The 23,626-nt window shown below is 42.2% G+C and overlaps 1 protein-coding gene across 1 annotated transcript in view; it reads left to right on the top strand.

Moving 5' to 3' along the window:
- Positions 1-2,718: 2,718 nt before the first annotated feature.
- LOC142436276 (thyrotropin-releasing hormone-degrading ectoenzyme-like) overlaps positions 2,719-23,626 on the top strand; it is a 333,189-nt gene continuing 312,281 nt past the window's right edge. The window contains exons 1-2 of the mRNA XM_075540034.1: positions 2,719-2,887; positions 18,969-19,095. Of these exons, the coding sequence (XP_075396149.1) occupies positions 2,852-2,887; positions 18,969-19,095 (163 nt within the window). The 5' untranslated portion in view covers positions 2,719-2,851. The remainder of the gene's footprint in view (positions 2,888-18,968; positions 19,096-23,626) is intronic.

Consider the following 23,626-nt stretch of genomic DNA (forward strand, 5'->3'; position numbering starts at 1 on the left):
ACAGACGTTTAGATGTACCGTCCATCTTGCTCGTGTTCTCGCTCATGTCAGATATTTATTCAAATATCACCTTTTCAGTGAAGCTTTCCTCGACCTTCCACATTCCCTAACTCCTTCTCTTAGTTACGTGTGTGTAGGAATCTGACCAATTCCAACTTTCATAATGAAGGGGACACTCCATGTCCACACCAGTTCAAGGTGGACTGCCACATGACCGAGGTTAGACCTGCCTCCACCCTCACTTTTCTTACCCTATTTTGATACCTTCTGTCCCTCCCACAGCACACTCCTTTCCTGCTGGGTTCAATAAGTCATTACGATGCCACCCAAAACTCTCAGACAATACTCATGATGAGTGGGCCTTATCATGGAATTGTGTTCGGCTGGGTTTTCTAGCGAGACAAAACTACATATATGTATGTGTGTGTATACATACACATATGAAAGAACTTTATAGTAAGAAATAAATTTATGTCAAGGAAACGGCCTAGCTAAGTTCAACTCAAGTTTTTCGCTCAGCTGCAAACGGGAGGCCCTCAGGAAGCAAGCAGCGACCAGCTGATGAAACAAGGAGCTGAGAGCCCACCGGCCGGGAGTGCAGTTAGTCCCATGGGTCTAACATGCATGGTGCTCCCAGTACCTCCCCAGTCCCAGGGGTGAGACACAGGGCCCAGTCAAGCAGGAAGGAGAACAAGAGAGAAGTTTCTCCTATGTCTCTTGAAGACCACACCACCAAGCAGGCATCATCAGATTGCGACCTGATGGATGCATTGGAGTCCAGCCCTCCCTTCACTCAGACGCATTAAGTTGGCATAGAATCTAGTCATCACAGGGCGTTAACAGGTTACCAAATGTTAGGATCATAAACATTAAGGATGCAGTCTTTGTATCATAACAGCACCTCTCCTCACCCACTGCCAAGTTTTCTGTCTGTTGCTCACCCTCTCAGATTCATGGTTTCTTGGCCTCTTCCTTGTTCTTTTTTTGATGATCCTGGTGGTTTTTTTTTTCTTCCTTCCGAGATGGCTTTCTTATATGCAGAGGAATGGTTTAGATAGAGGTGTCTGTTTTGCCTTTTAGCATACCATACCCACAAGGAAACAGAGTGGTAGCTTGATTCACACCTTCCAGTAAGGTGCGGGTTAGGAGTCCTGGTGTTGTAGTGTTTATGACTGGAGCCACAAGCCCCATGTCAGCAGTTTGAAACCACCAGCCATTCCTCGGGAAAAAAGATGGGCATTTCTACTCCTACTAACAGTCTCAGAATCTCACAGGGGCAGTGACCCAAGAGGGTCACTAGAGTTGGCATTGCCTCGATGGCAGTGAGTTGTATTTTTTTTAAGGAAGGTGGGGATTCAAAATACATCCCTCTTAATCCTATCTATTAGCAAGATCAAGGACTTCTTCTAAAATGAGATTAAAGGCTAGAATTTACAACACATTACAAAGAGCTCATGGATCAAAGATCCGTGCTGTCTGAGTGTTCTGTACTGTACCTCTGTGAGGGATCCCGGTGGTGTCAGGGTTATGCATTGGGCTCTTACTCATAAGGTTTGACACTGAGCCACTTCGTGGGAGAAAGTTTTACCTTGCCCTACGAGGTTACAATGAGTTGGCGTTGACTCAATGACAGTGCATCTGGGCTTGGATTAGAGCCTCTGGGCTCTACTATCCATTGCAATGGCTACACTGAACTCGGATAAAACTCATGATTGAATGGTTTATTAAGAAAGTTAACAAGTTGTAATGCAAGTGAGAAATGCACACGGTTGAGTTGATTATCAGGACATGTTACACAGTTCTTTTAGGTCTTGCTACTAAATGCCAAAAGGGTCTACCGCTCCCCTATAGGCCTCAACCCAAAGGCATTCAGCGCAAGCTCCACGAATCAACAAATCCAGCTGCCTGAATTAAGTGTCCAGAGGTACCCCACTCTAGTAAGCATCAGCCTGAAGGCACTGAGCTCCCTCCTGTGGGTCAGCAAGTCCAACCTCCTCAACTAAGTGCCCACTCCACAAGCCCGCCTCCTGCACCCAGGCACTCAACTGCATTGCTCTGTGGGTTGGGAAGTCAATTACTCTGGACCCTGGTGCTGTTACCATTCCTCCAGTGTTAGACATGTCTTCTGGATCTCGGAGGTTCACTGTGCAGGGATCTTGGGCTTCAAGGATACATTCCACTCCTGGCTCTTGCTAATAATGAGATCCCTCCTGCTGCGGCTCAGAGGAAACCTTTTATACATAGCAGGAGGCACTCCAGGGAATTCTGTGAGTAATTACTCACAGGAAATTCCTATCCCTATCTTCCCTCACTCCTTTCCTGATCTATGCAGCATAAAGTTGTCTGATGAGAGTTAGAGACTTTGGCTAGACAGTCCACATTAAATAATTCACTGCCCCTGCAGAGCCACATGAAGAAATTTCACTTCACCACACAATTAATGCCATTTAACATTGTATATTTCATCTGTGTTATTTTTTTGTCTTTTCTACAAGACGAGGCGCTCTCCATGAGTTACCCTCATTTGGTTCACGCTGTATCCTCGGTGCCTGGAAGAGTGACTAACACAGAATAGGCTCTCAAATATTTTGGTAAGTGAATGAATTAAAAAGCCAATTCTGGAATTTCCCCCCATTGTTCAAGAGCCCTGGGGATGCAACTGTGAAGCACATGGTTCATAATGGAAAGGTTCTTGGCTTGAACGGCTCTAAGTCGTCCACCCCAGAACTCCTTATAGAAAAATTAGAGCCAAGAAAGCCCTTTGAAGCTGTTCTGTGCTATCACGGGGTCAATGTGAGTCCGAATGAACTCCTGAAGACCCAGTAGCAGCAAACACAGCACTTACTTGCAAATGGATGCCAGCAGCTTTCTCTTCAATAGAAGAGAGGTGAGTGGTATGGGGAGCTGGATGCATTTGAAATAGATGTTGACTTAGGTGGGTGTGATAGGTTGTCAGGCCAACTTGGGTGGGTCAGGATTCTCTCATGATGTGGTCGAACATAGCGTGCTCAACTCCATGGCGGGCTCTGCCGTGTGAAGCAGCCGACCTATTTTGGAAGAACGGGCTTCTTTTGGGAGAGCAGGGGTTGGCCAACTTTTGAGATGCAAGAGCCAATCTTGTCCCTCACAACTCTTCAGAAATTGTTTGAGAGCCAGAACCTATGTTTACAAACCAATGAAACCACCATTACCTGAATAATATCCTACAGAGATTTTAATTTTTACACCAGAGCCACACGTGTGTATCGGAAGAGGTGCTTATGGCTGGAGAGCCTTGGTTTGCGAGCCCACGCTGTGCATATGGCTTCCTCTATCTGGCCACAGCCTTGATACAGTTGAGGGAGTTTCACTTGAACATGGCCCACTTTTCAGACAGATGGACACTATGTGTAAGCTAGCTCACTTCTGCTGGATCTGGATTCTGCATCTGGTTCATCACCTCCTGTTATAATACCTGCCGACCCCAGAAGCCATCAGTTGCCTGGGGACCTTGGATTCCTGTGGCCAAGTTGAGATTCATTCCATTGGCATCCACCAGCCTGTGGTCTTCATATTTCCTGTTGGTCAGTCTCTGCAGGCGCTCGAATCAGGAGCAGCCCCTAGTTCACATCAGCGGCACAGGCTCGAATCACACTGGGCTTTGCACTTCTGCAACTGCGTGAGCAATAGCTTGATGTGAACCTCTTTCTATGTGCACATTCACACAAGCATCGCTGGCTCTGCTTCTCTCGAGATGCCAGCCAAACCCAAGGGGAAAAAAGGTGCACATAAAAGTGAGGTCAGCAGGCGGTTGGAAATCAGGGAATAAAAAGACAGATGGGACAAAGTAAATTGAAACCGAGTCCAGCTGTGCACCGAGCCCCTGGATTTACAAAAATATATACTTATCAGCCACTCTTGCTGAAGATATTTGACCAAGGATAAAATAGATATCTTAATAAGGACACTTTATAAGTTCATTCTATCTTGATTAAAAAACAACCAAACCAAAACAAAAACCTTGTGATTCAAAGGAGATACTTATCTCCAGTCACCCCCTGCCGTGGAGTCAGTTCTGATCCTTAGCCATGAATCGCTGCCGCCGCCATGTCTGTGGGCGGTGGCAGTTCTAAACAACTTCTTTCCAACCATTGGGTATGTTTCATCTGTTCTTCATTGTTTATTGCACAGGGGGGAAAGTAGTCATTGTAAAAAATAATAGTGGGCATGTTAATTATATCTGCTTTGAGGATACAGAAGTTGCAAGGGATTTAAGGAATAAAGATGTATACGTAGATACACATTTTCTTATATGTTAGGCTTCGGATACATATTTCTTTTAAGGATTTATTGAGATTTGCTTGCTGTAGTGCTAAATGAACAAAAGAATGGTTATGTTGTGGGTTGTAATCACTGTAAGGTCAGCGGTTCAAAACCACTGCTGCCACTTGGGAGAAGAGAAGGGTTTTAATACTGATGAAGAGTGACAGCCTCAGAAACGCACAGGGACAGATCTGCTCCAGCTTAGAGGCTCACTAGGAGCCGCATTGACTTGGAATTTGCTAAATGAAGATTTTAAGGCCTTGCCTGAGAGAGATGACTCAAAACTTTTGTGTGGTGAAACATAGGAATCTGAGTTTTAAACAACGATTCCGGGGAATTCTGATGCAAAACATTCTGAGACCACACTTGGAAAAACATCACTGCAGATCATTCTTCCTGTCATTCAACCAGTGCACGTTCTCTTTCTTGTGCGCGCCTATGCACATTGGTATGTCGTGTGACTGGTGATCATGTGAAATGATGTGGAGGTGCCGAAACAACACCTTGAGAGCCGTAAGGCACAGGAAGAAGCATAAATTGTGCCCCAACTTTCAAAATCCGAAAAGAAAAAATGCTGTATTTAGTGACACGGAAATAAAAAATGTTGTACTGCAGTACAAATGATCATAAATTCATGCCTTTAAGCAATACAGATTATAATTTTAACAGTTCTGGAGATCAGACATCTAAATGAGTCTCAGAGAGTGGAAACAAGAGTGTCTCTGGGCCTTATTTCTAGGTTTTTCCCATCGTAGCGCCTGTAACTCTCTTCGCCATCACCTACCACCTTCTCTTCTTTTATTGCCTGCCTCCTTCTTTTAGGGTGCTTGTGATCATGACTAGGGTCCACTTAGGTAAGCTAGGATAACCTCCCTATTCCAAGATCCTTAATCACGTCTTCCAAAGTCTCCTGTGCCACATTAAGGAGTCGTCTCGGAATCCGGGATGAGGATGTAGTTATCTTTGGAGGCCACATTCAGTTTACCACATTTATAAGAGGTTTCAAAATGCTCAGGGGAAAATGGAATCAAATGATAATGCCATTTGTTCTCAAATCTTTGGACACCTCTCTATTTTCACTCCCCCATGCACATAGGAAAATCCCACTGTGGAATGCGTGACTGCGATAAAGCCTGTCTTGTCGTGAAGTGCCCGTACGTAACTTCAGCTTGGAAGTTCTACAGTGAAGTGGCAAATACTACGCTTAGGAATAAATGCGAAGTGATCTTCAAGAAGAGACTGCACAGGTTGCCACAGTGCTAATTTCCTTGCCTGAAGCAAAATGCGGTTTGGAGATGCAATCAATCTATGATAACAGCATTTTAGTACCAGAGTGGACAAGGACTTTGAAAGTTTATTATCGGTTTATGGGAGCTAGCAACATGTAGTCAATCCATGCTGAGTGCAAGGCATTGCACTGGACAATGGACAGCGAAAAGAGAAATTTAAAAAATGCACTTGCTCTTTAAAGAACTTAACATCCTATTGAGAAATATAGGACACACTTTAGAGAGCCTGTGAACCCGTGTTCAGGACCTCTTGTGGTCTAGTGGGTGACAAATTGGGTTGCTAGTTCTAATCTGTCAGTGATTCAACAGGACGAAGATGAGGCGTTCTGTTCTTGTCACACTTTATACTCTTGGCAGCCCACTGGGGTAGTCCTATAAGGTCAAGATGAGTCTGCTACGACTTGATGACAGTGAATTTGGGTTGATTCACGAACCATGTTATCAGGAGAGACCAGTTCCTTGGGAAGACATCATGCTTAGGAATGTAAAAGGGCAGAGGAAATGAGGAAAGCTCCTGACAAGATGGATTGATCCAGTGGCTGCAACAATGGGCTCAAATGTAACAACAATTTTTAGGATGGTGCAGGGCTCAGCAATGCTAAGTTCTGTTGTACGAAGGGTTTCCATGAGTAGGGACTGACTCAACAGCCACTGACAACAGTGGCCGCAACAACGACAGCAAACAGCAGCAGGATTCTGCGGAGTAAAGGCTGTGAGATCCAGAATTAACGCCATAAAAGTAGCAACTCATAATTTTCAGCCAATGCTTTACTAGGGAATTCTTTGTTATCATATTAATGGTAGCCCAGTGGTAGAATTTCCATTCCATGTAGGAGACCTAGTTTAGATTACCTGTCTATTCATTTCATATCACTCAACCACAGTGGAGGCTTTTGGATATTGATATGATGCTAAATACATTTCAGTGGGACTTCCAGACTAAGAAGGACTAGACAGAAAGGCCAGCAGATCTACTTACAGAGAGCCAGTCAATGGGAACTGTGGAATCACAATAGGTACCCAAAGTGGTATCTAGAAGCAGTGTGTGAAGCAAAAGGGGTAGGCACAAGAACCAGACGTTAGAGCAGCTTTATCAGTACCAATACTCCGGATTGTCTTAGTGATAAGATGGAATTTATTATAAGTCTGGCTTTAACATCTCTTGGTGACCCCACATGTTACAAAGTACAACTGTCTCACAGGGTTTTCCAAATGCTTATGGGAACATATCTTGATACTCTAGGCAGGTTCAAACCAGGAACCTGAAGTTAGTATTTGAGCCCAAACCATTTGCACACCTAGGGACTCAGGGCGAGTCTTTGTGAGATGTTTAAAATGATTAAGGTATGTTTTATGAAACGATCTACCCGAAAGGTGTATGGTTTTGGTTCCAAGTGAGACTCCTTGAGGAGGCTTGGTATGTACTTCTGCTTTGTGATTTGACGTCATGTTAGTTTTGACATCGTTGTGTGTCAGACCCTACCATGTGCCTCACCTCCTCATCGTGAGCTATTTCTGATCCCTTCACCTCTGATTTGAAAGTCCCCTCCTCAGAATTAAGACTTTAACTAAGGTGATAGTGCCTATTGCTGACGGTTTTCTCATTAAAATCTATAGGATACATCTATGTGCATATATTTATAGGTTTACTATTAAAGTAGCAGATGGACATTGGGCCTCCACTCAAGTACTCCCTCAATGCAAGAATATTTTGTTCTATTGAACTGGCATTCCATGATGCTCACCTTCCCGACACAACCACTGAAGACAAAGCAGGTGCATAAGCAAATGTGAAGAAAGCTGATGGTGCCCGACTATCAAAAGATAGAGTGTCTAGGGTCTTAAAGACTTGAAGGTAAACAAGTGGCCCTCTAGCTAAGAAGCAACAAGGTCCACATGGAAGAAGCACACCAGCCTGTGTGATCATGAGGGGCCGAAGGGATCAGTTATTAGGCATCATAGAACACAAAATCATATCATTGTGAATGAGGGAGGAGTGCAGATTGGGGACCCAAAGCCCATCTGTAGGTAACTGGATATCCCCTTACAGAAGGATCAAGAGAAGGAGACGAACCAGTCATGGTGTATTGTAGCAACAATGAAACATACAACTTTCCTTTAGTTCTTGAATGATTTCCCCCTGCCTCCCCACTATCATGATCCCAATTCTACCTTACAAATCTGGCTAGACCAGAGGATGTACACTGGAACATATAGGAACTGGAAACACAGGAAATCCAGGACATATGATCCCTTTAGGACCAGTGTTGAGAGTGATGATACCGGGTGGGTGGAGGGAGGGTGGAGTGGAAAGGGGGAACCGATTACAGGGATCTACATAGAACCTCCTCCCTGGGGGACGGGCAAAAGAAAAGTGGGTGAAGGGAGACATCGGACAGTGTAAGATATGACAAACTAATAATTTATAAATCATCAAGGGTTCATGAGGGAGGGGGGAAGCAGGGAGGGAGTGGTAAAAGTAAGGAGTTGATGCCAAGGGCTTAAGTGGAGAACAAATGTTTTGCGAATGATGAGGGTGATGAATGTACGAATGTGCTTTATACAATTGATGTATGGATTGTATGAACCCCTAGTAAAATGATTTTTAAAAAAAGAAGAAAAAAATCTATAGGATACATTTTTCACTTTTAATAGCATGATTTTCTATACTCTAGCCTCCCTGGCTCAAGATATCTTAAATTCTGTTGCCTACATAGTCTCTCTTTGTTGCTTTCAATCACATTACTCTGCTTTAGACTGAGAACTGGCTCCGAGCTTCTCCAGGCAGCACCTCCAGACTCTTCACTGGGGTGTTCAGGCCCTGGTCAGTTACCTGATCCTTGGCTGCTCCTGCCAGGCCGGCCTCCTGCCTCTCCTTCTTCCAGGCACCTCTTTAAGTTTATTGCCTCCTGAGCTTAGCACTGGTCCCGTTTCTGTCAGGTTTGTGTGTATTAACTCACTGTACTTAGCTAAAATGAGATAAACATAAAACTATAAAATGTTTGGGTTTTATTTCTTGTTTACTATCTCCTTTTGTCGTTGTATCAATTTATTTCTCTGCGCTTAGTACCTGAAGCACCTGTGTCTTTCTCCTGGCCTTGTTACGGTTTAGTATTTTCTGTGAAGAATTCCCAAATCAAATTATATTCACGTAGGTGCATTAATTCAGCTTTATTGGTTGAGAATTTAGTGACAGTACATTGTCGCTTTGCAGTTATTAAAGGGACTAAGCTTTCCATTAGAGCAGAAAGGAAATGTAAACTTATTATTGTTATTATAGTGATATTTTAAAGGTGTGAAGTAATTACTGTCTCCCAAAATTCCTAACATACTCTTGCAGTGTAAAATTTTCTCAGAGAATAACTCCAGCAAGCCAGAAGGTTGATTTAATTTAAATACAAAATTACAGATGACAAATCAGAGAAAATTTCATTTAACAAGTGTGCTTCTGGTGTAGATTCTGTTCTTTGTTGTATGGTGTAACAACACACTGTTTCATACAGTTCATTTTCGAGCACAACAAATAACGAAAGCCGTCTAGTAGAAATGCTTTGGGAAGTTCAGCGACTATTAAAAACCCTATCTCCATCTTCTTCATCTATAACACGTGAATTAATTACTTAAATCCCTATCTGTTACTTAGGAATTTTATAAAGAGAAGTGATAAACTATATGAAGTGTTTTAAATTGAGATGATAATGTTTGGGCACTTGCGAGTGTGGACTTGAACTTTTTTGCATTATGTTACAATTGCGTATGTACTTTTCCCTACATCTTTACCACAGAGAAAGGTATCAGCACTCTGTCCCAGAATCTGAAACTGTGTTTCTCCTGATTCCTCTGGTCCACTTACCCTGTTTTGCTGAATCACCACCGCTGTAGGGAGGCTATATTTGAAAAGCTCCTGTAACTGAGGTCCACTTTTTGCTTCTCAATATGAGTTCTTGTAGTTCTGTGTTCCCGCTAGACTGTGCCCTCCTGCAAAAATGAGACCCGTCTCTCTCGCTTCCCTTTGGACACTCAGCACACGCATGGCAGCCTGACCATCTGTGTTAGACAGGGTTCTCTAGAGAGACAAAACCAGATTGCTGATAATTATATATATATATATATATTTACAAAGATAGGTAGATATATAACACAAGAAATGAACTGTTAAATTATATACAGACAGATAGATATATAATACAAGAAATGAACAGTTAAATTATAAATCAGTACGAATAGCTCAGTGCAACTCACTCCTGTGAGAGTGTTGTGAGCCACTGGCAGTCCTTCAAGTCTTGAGGGCCACCAGGTAGTCCTCTGTAGAGCGATGTGGGCTATCCCAGCACAGGCAGCCAACAGCAAGGCAGGTCACCAACAGTCAGTCCCCAGCTCCAGAGATGTACATTCCAATCCTCTGGCGAGGCAAGTCTTAAAGGGACCTCAAAGTACAGCGACACAGTTCACAGGTTAGGTGTCCCAAAGGTAGTGTAGCTTGAAAATTGAGGCACAGAACAAGAAAAGGCTCTTCAACAGGTTCAGGCTGCCGTGCATTTGTTAATAGAGGCTCATTAACTATTAATTAATAAACATAAATAAATGATGACGTTCTTAATCAGCCTTTGCTGTCCTTTCTCTAAATCGCACAACCACCAAAGGCCAGATCAATTCAAGTCTATGCAGAGTTGCCTTCCCTTACACCTCCCTGAAAGGTTAGTCTGTCCTGATCATGCATATGTCCCGCACCACCACAACGGCCTTTATCTGTAAATGCACAGCAGGAATTTCACAGATCCCCCTGCTGGGTCCAGATGTAGTTTTAGGATTCCTCCCAACATAGCCTCCAGGCAGTCACTCTCAGTCCTCGGGATAACTGAAATGTATCTACTGTTTGTGGGTTGGTTTTTTTTTTTTTTTATAAAGGATTGAAAGATGCCGTTAGCATCCCTCCCCCCTTTTCAGGAATAAAAAAAATGAAAATACTACAGATAAATGAAACTTGCATAAAATATGGAGAGTCCAGGAAACTACACAGTCAATCCCACTGGGTCTAAGGAGAGACGCTACCAAAAGAACACTGATTTGGGGCATTGAAGTGCTTTAAGGGATCAGTAGCACCCCTGATGGTACACCGTGGGCTGCTAACTGCAAGGTCAGCAGTTCAAAAACACTATCTACTCCTTGGCAGAAAGATGGGGGCTATGTCATCCTATAAAGAGTTACCGTCTCAGGAACTCACAGGGGCAGTTCTTCCCTGTCCTGTAAGGTCACTGTGAGTCCGGCGTCAACTCAGTGGCAGTGAGTGAGTTTATTTTTTTTTAAGGGATCAAAAGTCTGAACTTTAGCTCTTTTTATGATGCATCACCACAGGATTGGAGCCATAAGGACATGCCTCTTCCATTTGTGTTGGTTACTACAGCTATTTCTGTCTTCCCCGTCTCAAGTTCATGGAATAGAAGAGGAATACTCAAGGACAACAGATAGAGAATGAGAGCAAGATAGTTTATTTTCAAGAGAAGTGAAAGATGTAAAGTAGCCAAACTATACTGAGGAAATAAAAACCTTTTCTTTTATTCTGCTTGTAAATGGGGACTACACAGGGGAAGACAATAGGTTTATATCGCTGATCAGTCCCCTAGGCTTAAGGGGATTCTAGATTGTTGCTCCGGGAAGACACTGAGGAGCCGAGATTCAGAGAAGTTTGCTGACTCTCTTAAGCTGACACAAGTTGTCAGAGAGAAAGCCATCCCTGCAAATTCCTAGTGCATTGTCCTCCACATGGGACTCAGTGGCAACCTGGTTGACATTGGTGGTCGGAAAAGCTTTTAGAAGGAGAGATAAAGCCTGCTCCGGGAAAAGTAAGCAATTTGCCTCTTTAGCGCTTCACGCTTATCATGGCATGTCAGAAAATGCAAATAGGCAGGTGTAATAAAATTATATTTCAGTGCTTTTGAGTGATAAACGGGTTTATGAAGATTTAGTTTGTTTGTAATGATGAGGTAGAATCTAGTTACTCTAGAAGAAGAAAGCAAATAGAAATGTTTATTTACGGTCATGTAAATTATTATACAAAATGTTATTGATTAACCACAAGGTTATGCAATATTTTAAACTCTTCCCTCCACAGTTCAATCCAGGTTAACTTAGTACAACAGAGTAAGGCATGTGCATGTGTGAGTGACTAGTTTTCAATGCGAATGGTCCTAAAATTCACCACGCGCAATATCTCAGTGACTTGTTTAAAAGCGAGTGAGAGCAGTTGAATAGCTCCATCTTTTCTCTGCCTCTCAATTGCTCTCTCTAGATCAAATCACTGTTCTCTTTCATCTGTCTTGCTGGCATAGTCTCAATTTATTTGTTTCACTCATTCCTAGCCCCTATAAGACATATACACTAAGATTTGTAACCCTTGTGGTGTAGTGGTTACATATTGGCTTGAGAATCCCATGGTGGGCAGTTCAAAACCACCAGCAGCTCCAGGAGAGAAATACTGGGTTTTCTCCTCCCGTAAACAGTCATTGTCTCAGAAACCCACCCTGGTTCACTTTGTGTCAGTGTTCGCTCCACGGCAGCGGATCAGTTCATGTAATCGCTTAACATAACTCTAGTCACGCCACCCTGTTGCTTCAAATCTTTAACTGATATATCTGTGCCTTAAATTCCTATTCTTTATTTCAGTTTACAGTCTATTCTGTAACATGCACGAGTAGATGTTCCATACTCCCCTAGCCTCCCTTTTCAGTGTTTATCTCATTTTTGTGAGTTTTGAAGCCTGAAGCCATCCCCTGTACTTCAGTTCACTAAGGTTTAGGCCCCTAAAACGATATTTCTGAAATGCAAAGGAATGTTATCACTCTGCAGCATCAGAGCCTTCGTGAGTGGAGGGCGGTATTACCTGTAAGGGAGCCCCGGTGACCGAGTGGCTGCTGCAGCAGGCTGCAGACCACCAGGTCTGCAGTGGGAGCTGACCTGCTACTCCCAGGGACAGAGGAGATGCGTTTTTTTTCTGTCAGCATGTACAGTTCACAGTCTTGGAGATCCTGGAAGTAGTTTGACTCTGTCCTACAGTGTCACGATGAGTCAGAATTGATTCAACAGTGGCTGCTTTGTTTTTTGGATTAGTTTTAAACAGGATGAAACAGACTATAGGAGAAGCAGGATGTGTGTGTGTGTGTGTGTGTGTGTGTGTGTGTGAGAGAGAGAGAGAGAGAGAGAGAGAGAGAGAGAGAGAGAGAGAGAGAGAGAGAGAGACAGATATCAAGGTATCAAGGTTTGGTTTTAATATGACTGATAGATATTTGAGTGGAGGTATCAGTTGGCAGCTGCATTTACAAATCTGAAATTGTAGGGAAAGTCTTCAGTTTTAATATCTGAAAACTAGATATGATATATGATTAGCAAGATCTTAAGTGTAGACAGCCTGTGGAAGAAGCCTATGGCTTGCAATCCGGATCTCTCTACCATTGAGGGAAGAAAGAGGAGGAGCCAGCCAAACTTGGGAGTGCTTAAGTGGGAATAGAAGTCAAGTAACAAAAGTGTTTCAAAGAGAACACATGATCGCCTGTCCCAAGCACTGCTGACAGGGCAAGCATGCATTGTGAAGTCATTAGTAGGGTACTTTTGGTGCGTCTAGTTCTGGTAGACTGTTGGGGGCCCAGGTGGTGCTTTGGGCTGACTACCAACCACAGTGTCAGGGCTTCAAACGCATCAACTGCTTCATGGAGGCAAGTTGAGGCTTTCTGCACCCTTGAAGATTTACAGCCTTGGAAACCCAACATGGAGTTGGAATCAACTCAGTGACATTGGATTTAGTGTTGGTTTTCTGGGTATAAAAGCCTGGTTAATGAACTGTGAAAAGAATTGTATGAGCCCCAATAAATTGTTAAAATTAAAAAAAAAAAAAGCCTGGTTGTAGTTCATGAGCAACTTAAAAGCAGGGGATATACGTTTCAAAACACCCCATTTATAATTGTCTCTATATTATATGCCCACTTTCATGCTGGTTCATATTACATTTTATGTTGTTTATTATAATATAGGAAACTCTTTTGAGTATCATTGATATAAAAGGGAATGGAAATATGGGACAATAATTGGAGGAACAGAGGTTAAGGGTTTTTCGGTTTTTAATTTTAACAAAGGAGACAAAACAGAGTATGTGCCTACCGAGGAGAATGATCCAGGAGGCAGGCATCAGTTGGTGATGCAGGAAACGGGGAAGGCATTTTGGCAGTGACGTCTTTGTTCAAGTAAAAGGGGATGGAATAAGGACTTGGCCTTGGACAAGAGATTAATCAGTTGATCTGTTGGAATGAGAGGAAAAGCAAAAGATGCCCTTTTGATGTTCATATTGTCCTTTTGCTGTTAATCTGTGTGTCATTTAAGATGCCGTGAAGAGTAGTGGTGCTACAACACAGCTTAAGCACCGGGATGGCTTTGACAAGTTCGTTTATTTTCTCATGGTTTCAGGGCTAGAAGTCAGAACTCAAAATGCCAGATCTAGGGGAAGGCTTTCTTCCTCTGTTGACTCTAAGACAAAGTCCTTGTCTGCCCTCAGCATCTGTGGGCTTGGCATTCCTTGGAGATTTCCATCTGTATGGACATCCCTCTTTCCCTGAATCTAGGCTCTCAGGGCAGGGATCCCGGTGAAAAAGACACACTCTGCTGGCTTTTCTTTCACTGTGGTGAGGAGGGTCCTCTCTCTCTTCTTATCTCCCCGGAGGATTCTCCTGACACTGGACGAGGGGCCTTATCTTGACTAGGGCTGTTGCCTCCCACTGAATCCTGCCTCGGTGACATAACAAACATAACATAATCCTCATCACCATGACCTAGTCCAGCTTCAGCTATACATAGAAGATCACGAAGTGGGGGAGTAATAAAATCACAATACAGGAAATCATGATCCAGCCAAGCTCACCCATCTTTTGAGGATACACAACTTAATCCATGCCATTACTTATCAACATCTAGGCACTGCTATGAAGTGCATGGTATGAATCTAGTCAATTCTGACTCACACTTACCTTATAGGACAGAGCAGAATTGCCACTTTTGGTTTCCAAGGCTGTAAATCTTTACAGGAACCAAAAACTTATCTTTTTTCCATTGGAGCGGCTGGTGAGTTCAAACTTCAGACCTCGAGGGCTACGCACTCTGTGGTCTTGTTTTATTTGTAGGCTCCCGTGAAGTGCCTGGTACACAGCAGGCATGCAATACATGTTGGAATGAATAAATGAAGACACTGCTTCTATGTCTTATTTCCTCACCTGGAATTGGATCATTTCCATCAATTCTTAACAACCAGATTGACTCAATCATGCTTTTCTTGTCTGGTCCTGCAGATAGCTTGACAGACTGGTGGAGTTGATTGATAGAAATAGCTGCATTTTTACCAAAATCGGTGATGGTGCTTAAGATTAAAATCAGTGACCCTTACTCTGTCATTTTGTAGTGGTCCTAGTTATAGTTTTAACTTGAATTTATTAGTTACTTCATTTCAAACCTTCTGAAAGCTATATATTTTTCTCATGATACATTTGCCATTTATATCACAGGAAAATGTTACTTGTACAATGTGTTTGCTGGACAGAGTGGATTCCAAGGACACTCATATATGTGTAAGAGAGAGCTTTATATCAAGAAGTTATTCTGCATAAATAAAATATCCCAGTATAGTCCTGATAAAGTCCTTATGTCCAATACTAGTCTGTAAGTCTGATCTTAGTCCATAAATTCCTCTTCAGACTCACACAGCTGCAAGCAATGATGCAAAATGCAGGAAGATCACAGGCTGGTAGGTGACAAGTCTTGTGGATCAAATGGTGGTAGAAGCATCACAGGGCTCTGGAAGGTCTCTGAGTGGCTTGCCAGCAGGAGGGTAAAGGCAGAGGGAAAGAGAAAAAGAGAGAGCGAGAGAGAGCGAGAGCGAGAGCGAGAGCGAGAGCGAGAGCGAGAGAGAGAGAGAGAGAGAGAGAGAGAGAGAGAGAGCGAGCCCAGGATCCTTCATATGAGAAGACCATGCCCAACAGGAGGCATCATCAGGCTGTGAGCTGATTGACAGACTGGACTCCACCCCTACATTTTCATACCTTCAAGTTGATATGAAAATAATGTAACTAAAAAATACAAATACTAAATTACTGAATATATGTTAAGCTTTTTAATAATGATGATTATATTATCTCTGATCTTTGTACCTTAATGCTTTGTACCTCATTTAACTAGAGACCATGTTTTCTTCATCATTAAATAAAAAATACTTAGCCTTGACCATGGTACAAAATTCCCCCCAAAGAACAAAACACCCACTGCCATTGAGTCATTTCTCTCTCTCAATCTCTCACACACACATGCACACCTGCTCCTCCTGTAGTCTTTTTCATCCCTATTAAAAATAATCAAAAAATTAAACCAACTGCCATTGAGTAATTCTGATTCATAGTGACCCTGCGGGACAGAGAGGCAGGCAGTGTCCCTTAGAATTTCCGAGGCTGTAAACCTCAATGGAAGCAGATGGCCTCATGCTGCTCCTGAAGTGTGAGTTTGAAGTGGTGACCTCTCAGTTAGCTGGTGGCTTTGAACCACTGACCTTTTTGTGAGCAGTCCACCACTTCTCGGATTATTATGGCACCGAGCACGTGCTAATTAAATATCTGTTGACAGTGAATTAGTTTCTATGACAGTTGCTGTTGTATAGGCTAGATCCCCTTCCCTATTTGATGTCCCTATTGCTCCGTTTTAGTGATTTTACTCCTAACTGCTCACACCTGAGAGTCCCAAAACACGAGCAATTGACTAGGGGAGCTCCTTGCCCAGCTGTCTCAAGAACAGGAAGTGCCTGAGGTTTTATGCCCGCCCTTAGCAGTGAGCAGCCAATGAGGCCTGGTCCAGGCTCATGGGAGCCAGCCAATCACGCAGGACACACTTTCCAGATCATCGAGGCCCTTGTGGGTCAGTCTGTGCTCCAGATTTTACCTGAAATTGCAGCCTCGCTTGGATTCTCACGTTTCTGGATGCTGCTTTGCCTATTCCCTCGGAGGTATCTCCTGGGCACGCCTCTTTCCTGATCACCCACACACCCTACTTGTCTTGTGGCCTATCTCTTGGGAATTCCACCTAAAATACCGAATGTATACAGAATAGTTGATGCCAGGCACAGCAGGGACTCAGAATGACTGCATCTCCCCGAGTGTCAAGAGTGGCATGTGCTGCTCTTTCAGATGGGCTTTCCTGAGAGTGTCGGCTTTCTACCGCTGCCGACTAAATCTGTGGTGACTGGACCCAATTTTATATCTAACTTAGTTGCTGCATGAGAAGCAGCTTCATCATTTTAGTAGTTAATTGTTATTGAATTCATTGCAGATATCTTGACTGATTTGTGGAATTGATTGATGGAAGAGGTTATATTTCTGTCAGCCATTTTTGTTGGAAATGTGTTAGTCAGTAAATCTGGTATTGAATTATAGGTCTTTCAAGCTAAAGTCAAAATGTGTTTTCCTCGATTTTCTAGGCTTTTAGATTGTACTTATATCTTGACTGTACAGATAGTTTGCGATTGGCTCACCCCTACCCAGAAATTCTGTTGAAGGAAGTCCCGAGGAACGACTTCCAGACGAATTACCGTGATACACTTCTATGGAGCGGGTCTGCTCTGGGACATATCGAGCCGCTGCTTCAGAATTGACTTAAGAGCAGCTGCTTTGGTTTTCCCTTCTCTCTCCTTTTAATATAGATGGTAAAGAGTCACCTGTACAATCATGTGTTATATTGCGATGGGGTAGGCTAGGGTGTCTAAAGAAACAAAACCAATGACATAGATTGTTTATGGATTTGAAATCAGAAAAAAAAAACCCTTGATATCAAGAAACAATTTCACATCAAGAATGCATCCCAGCTGAGGCAGGCGGATGAAACAGAACAAGTACCTTTAGCGGAAGCAGGGGGATCACAGGTGGGCGCAGAGTCCTGTGGATCCAGGGTTGGTGGGAAATGGCAGGGTGTTGAAACATGCAGGGTCTGCAGTCCACATGGGGCTGACGCTAGAGGCAGACACAATCTTGACAAGCAGGGAAGGCGGCGGGCTTGAGAAAGAAGTTCTTGCTGTTCGCTTATAAAAAGCCACGCCCCCAAGGAGGCGTCACTAGGCGACTACATGATTGACAGGTTTGACTCCACCCCTGCCTCCACAAAAGTACCAAGTTAGTATAAGATCTAACCATTACACATGGACTACAGTTTTCCTTTGTAGTCTTTATGAACATAAATATCCATTTACATATACTAAATAAAATATTTTATACTGATTTGGGAAAATCACCAGTAAGAAAATAAATCCTTTTATCTGTAAAATGGGATTGGGAATAGGTGTTTTAGAATTGAAAAACACTGTAGAACTCTCTGGTGGCAAACATCTTTATTTTATAAATGAGAACATTTGAGACCCAAGCAGGTTAAGTAATTTGCTCACCAGCATCCCACGTTCTTAGTGGCAGAGTTGGACTAAAATCCAACTCCCAGGACACTGCTCTCCACTGCTGTACAAAATACACATTTCTTATTCACACAATTGATATGAGGATTAGGGACCACATCTGTGAAAAACAGACTTAGCCTTGGGAAAGAAGGATGCTGGATAGCTTTATGAAAGCTTTATGGAAACTAATCTCATTTTAGCCTTTTCTGTACAATTGTTAGTTTTGTTCAGTTTTATGTTACTTGCCTTAGGATCCTTCTTGGCTGAGGACTAGATAATATACAATGCTTGATTTAAAATCCATATTAAGGGTCCAGATTGTGCTGGAATATGAATGATGTTCAGCTGGGTTTGAGCCAGGAGCACTTGCAGAGTGCCCACCAGAATGAGGATTGTTGATGTCCAGGCAAGAATTTTCTATCCCTGGTTTGCAGATTGGGAACAAGACAGGTTTTTGCCAAAGAAAAGAAGGGGGCATAAATTATATTTCTGCCCTGCTCAGTAATACTTTCAAAGTTTGTTATAATATGTCTTTAACAAACCATGAATTTTCTCTCCTGCTGGGCCACCGTATCCTGACTATTTTCAGCATCGTTAGGGACCCATTATATTAATCCACCATACCTTCAAATCTCTAACAGGCGCACATAAGTGATCACTTTGAATATTTATTTTGAAGCAAGGTATAGAATTGTTCTCTTTGTCGTCTTGCAAAGGGAGGAAATTGTAACTTGCTCACCTTGGTTACTTCAATTGTTGTAGTTTGATTCTTTCAATTACAAAGTGCCTTGATATAATGGACAAAGGATATTGTTTAATTTTTGTAGTCCTTGAAGTAATTTGTGTAGGTTCATATTTGCACGATAGATACAACTTGAGACCAAAAGGCTAAAGTGCTGCGTCTGCATATGTTTTAGGTGCGGTTGTATGCAAGACCCGACGCCATCAGAAGAGGATCCGGGCACTACGCCCTCCATATAACAAAGAGACTAATTGAGTTTTATGAAGACTACTTTAAAGTGCCCTATTCTTTGCCAAAACTCGGTAAGAATTTTCTTGTTTATTTTTTCAGAAGGGCTCCTTGAAGGTGGAGTTTATTGGTTAAGATGCTTAGGACGCATGAACAGTCTAAGGGTTATATTTTTAGAGGCTATGATTTCACAAGAGGTAAAATAAAGTTTGGTGCTTCTGGATTCTTGCCACAAAGTATGTGTATAATTATTTAAGAACTGATGTAGGTTTAGCATTTTAAAAGATAGCCAAAATAATTCTACTTTGTTAAAAACATGCGTAAAAGGTTCTTGGCAGTGTCACACTTCATGTTCTTAACTACCGTGTGCAGTAGGCACTGCTACACGATTATTTTTTATATTAAGGAAATTGAGACCATGAAGTTTCCTATTCCTGCAGACAGCCATTAAATGAAGGAGCTGGGATGTCAAACACATTCTCTGTGATTCCCCAAAGTCTTCACTGTGACACTATGAGGAGGTGCCCATTGATTAGTGCTTGTTTCCTAACTCTCACATGCCGGGCTACAATGTGTAAGCTGCCCCTCGGTTTTTTTCATTCAGCCACATGTTGGATGCCGAGTTATAGTAAGTTAAATAAAGAGAAGAGAGAAAGGAATTGCACTGGTCATGGGATTGTGTTCTCGAGTGTTCTTATGTTTCTTCCATGCACGAAAGTAGTATACTCAACACTGTTGGTTGAATGAATAAATTAATTACTTTTATTACATTAACTTCAATGAGGCTGCTTTGGCAACGTCATTCTATGACTTTCCAGAAAGGTAGAATGCATACCCATTTTGAATGCTGAAGGTATTTTTTCTTCTGAGAAAATCTGTTTTGAAATCTCACATCACAACACTCCTTTGTTCCCCCCTCCCCACCGCTACACGTTTTTCCTTCCCAAGGGGATTTTTGATCAGGATCCACATCAAAAGTATTGCTCATTGGCAAGAACAAATTGCTTTCATGATCACAGTGCTAGCGTTTCAACCACAGGTTCTTGTCCCCAGAGAATAGGCCTGTTTCATTAAAGTACCTGCCTGCTGTGTAGCTTTACTGGTCATACAATGAGCTGTTTAGAAAATAGACAGAATAGTTGACACTCTTACCACTAGGTGTAGCATGTGATGGAAAAGAATGAGATTGTACATATTTGAATTCATTTTAAAACATAAATAACTTCAAATCCATAGGCAACGTGATTTTTTGTTTTCTGTTTTGTTTGCGTTTTTGTTTTATCCTCTCTCTCAAGTCCTCAGTTAGCCCCGGTTACACTGACATCTCCCTGGTGGGAACCCAAGGCAGGGAGGTGTACCTGACCTTATTTGCGCGGGAGGTGACACCATGCTCTGTACTCGGTCAAACAAACTGGAGCTTCCCAGCTTGACCCTAATGTCCCATTCACGAGTGCTTGTTGCAAGTTCAGCAGAGAATAAAATGTGGATCATTCTTTGTCTCTTTCAGGCCGGTAATTAGCAGAGGAACTCAATTTAAAACTTCAGGGGTCCCATGTAACTGTCAGCTTGCAGCAGGGAGCATTTCTGCTCCTCTACTTCACTCCCAGCCGAACCATGTACGCTTTCTCTGTAGAAATGGACGCTGTTCACTGTGATGGTGACTCGCTAACATACTTTAGGGTGTATGGCATGGAATGATTTGACTTTACCCCGGCACAGTCAGTGTTATCTTGGGAAGATATCACAGCCCATGTGCTTTGTAAAATTTCTCTCAGTTTCTATGCATTCTATAGATATTTTCATATGTCTGTTAATGACATTATAAGTACATTTTCTATATAAAATCCTACATAAAGTTTGGTAAAAGCAGAAGTAGTTTGACAAGGTCTTAGCTTTTGTTATACATTGTGAATTGTATTTTCAAAAAAGGAATATTTTGGAATCAACTCGGTTTTTATGAATGACCCAGGCAGACTCGTTTTGGGTATTCGCTGTGGCTGTCTTACTATAGAGTCTATTTCACCCATCCTCTCTTCCCTTACCTATCTTCCCTTCCTGCCCTCTCTTCGACCTTCCCTCCTCCTCTCATTTCCTCTGCAGGTGTTCGTTGGGTCACTCACCTGTTGTAGACACTTAACTTTCTGATAGCCATAGAGTTGTGGATAAAAAATGCAAAACTTCATTCTATACTAATATTTAAAACCTATTAATTTGAGGCAAGTTAAATCATTAAGTAAAATATATAGCCTATCAGCTACAGATTAAAAGACAAAACAAAAACAACTCAATGCCATAAGATTGATGCAGACTCACAGCGACCTTGTAGGATAGGGTAGAATGCCCCTGTGGGTTTCCCAGACTGGAGCTCCTTACAGGAATGGAAAATCTCATCTTTTTCCCATGGAGTGGCTGGTGATTTTGAACTGCTGACCTTGGGGTTAGCAAAGGCAGAAAGGATGAATAGAAAGTGTGTGTGTGTGGCACTGTAGATGAAGCTCATATTTTTACTTGTTTTACTTTTTTCTTTTTGTAAATTGATTTTGTTGTGAATTGGGTGACGGTTTACAGAGCAGATCATCAGTTTTTTTCAACAATTAAACACATTTTGTTTCATCTCATGTACCATCACATATGTACTTCCTTTCTGTTACCCGTTCCCATCCATGCTTCTTTTCGAATGCTCTGAAATTTGTCCTTGGGGAAATGCTGCCCTTTGGGTCTTAATTGGTTGATTATACTCAGGTGTGCCTACCACACTAGCGCTGTTATCCCTCTTTGAGACCTGTCTGATGTGTGACTGAAACGTGAACTACAAGGGTGAGTCCAGTTACAGACCTGAGGAGTGACTAAGGATCATAGACTTCAGGGTGCCACCAGTCTCTCTCCAGCCTGTGAGCCCGGTCTCTTTTGTGATTCTGGAATCTGTACTGTATTCTCCTCTGCTCTACCCGAGCCTTCTGTGTAAGCCTTTCCATAGCAGGTGGAAGTGGTAGCCAGGCGCCACCTAGTGCTTTGTGTTTCATGGATGTGAAGGCTGATGTGTGCATGCCCCATAAAACTATTAGACTAATTGTTTCCATGAGAGTTTCTATTTTTATCAGTCTTCTCTCCTCCCAGTGGGGGAGCAAAGGAGACCAGTAATTGTACCCTAGATGGCCACATGAGTTTTTCAGGCCTCAATCTCTACTCACCAAAGTAGGCCTTAGAACATCGCCTTCATGAATTACCTATGTCACCCTAACCATTGCTAATAAGTGTTTGGTTATGTCTAATAAGATGTTGAGGTTTTTAAATGGGAAATCACAGAAGACACCATTGGGAAAATGGTTTTTGAGCAAAGGACTTAGGGTAGTAGAAAAATTAGCCCAATACATGGAAGAAATGATGGACACAAAGAGATGAACAGAAAATTCAAAGGACAGCTTGAGAAGACAAAATAAATTATTATGATTAAATGTGCAAAGACTTAGAGTTAGAACACCAAAAAGAAAGAACATAGTTGGCATATCTTTAACTGAAATAACTCATTATTAAAAAAGTCAAGCCTTCAGTTTCAATCTTGAAAGATTCTATCTGCAAAATATTGAATGATGGAGAAAGCATTGAAAGAAGGAATACACAGTCATTGAACCACACTAATCAACATTTGTCCATTTCAAGATGTAGCATGTGACTAAGAACTAATGACACTGAAGGAATAGATCCAAGCTGTCCTGAAAGTATTAGCCAAAAACAAGGTTTCAGGAATCGATAGAATATCAATTGAAATGTTTCAACAAAGTGATGAACCACTGGGAGCACTCCTCTAGAAATTTGGAAGATGGCTGCTTTGTCAACTGACTGGAAGAAATCCATATTTATAATCATTCCAAATAAATGTGACTCAACAGAATAAGAAAATTATCCTTGATATCAGATGCAAGCAATATTTTGCTGAAGTAGTAAACAACAGCTGCAGTAGTTCATTGATTTGGAGCTGCCAGAGGTTCAGGCCAGATTCAATAGAGGATATTGAACAAAAGATATCATTGCTGAAATCAGATGGATTTGGCTTAACACAGAGAAGACCAGCTGTTGTGCAGCGTGTTTCATTCACTATGTGAAGGGATTCCACTGTATGAATCACTGCAAACTATGGATTACCTTGAGAACAACAGGAACTACCTATTATGCTCATGTGAAACCTGTATTTATGGATCCAGAGGACATTGTGTGCACAGAGCAAGGGACTACTACTTGGTTTAAAATTCAGTAAAAGCGTGTGTCAGAATTGAATCCTCTTGTCCTACTTACTCAATTTGTTTGCACAGCAAATCATCAGAGAAACGGGATTATGTGAAGAACTCAGCATCAGGATTGGGAGGCAGGCTTATTAACAACCTTCAATATGCAGATGACACACCTTGCTGGCTGAAAGACAGGAGGACTTAAAGCTCTAGTTGTTAAAAATCAAGGATTTCAGCCTCAGTATGGATTACAACTCAATGTAAAGAAAACCAAGATTCTCAAAACTGGACTAATAGGTAACATCAGGAAAAACAGAAAGATTGTAGTTGGCAAGCATTTCGTCTTGCTGGGATTCATCATCAACACTCATGGAAACAG

This window comes from Tenrec ecaudatus, unplaced genomic scaffold, assembly GCF_050624435.1.
Source record: "Tenrec ecaudatus isolate mTenEca1 unplaced genomic scaffold, mTenEca1.hap1 Scaffold_191, whole genome shotgun sequence".
In the NCBI taxonomy this organism is placed as follows: domain Eukaryota; kingdom Metazoa; phylum Chordata; class Mammalia; order Afrosoricida; family Tenrecidae; genus Tenrec; species Tenrec ecaudatus.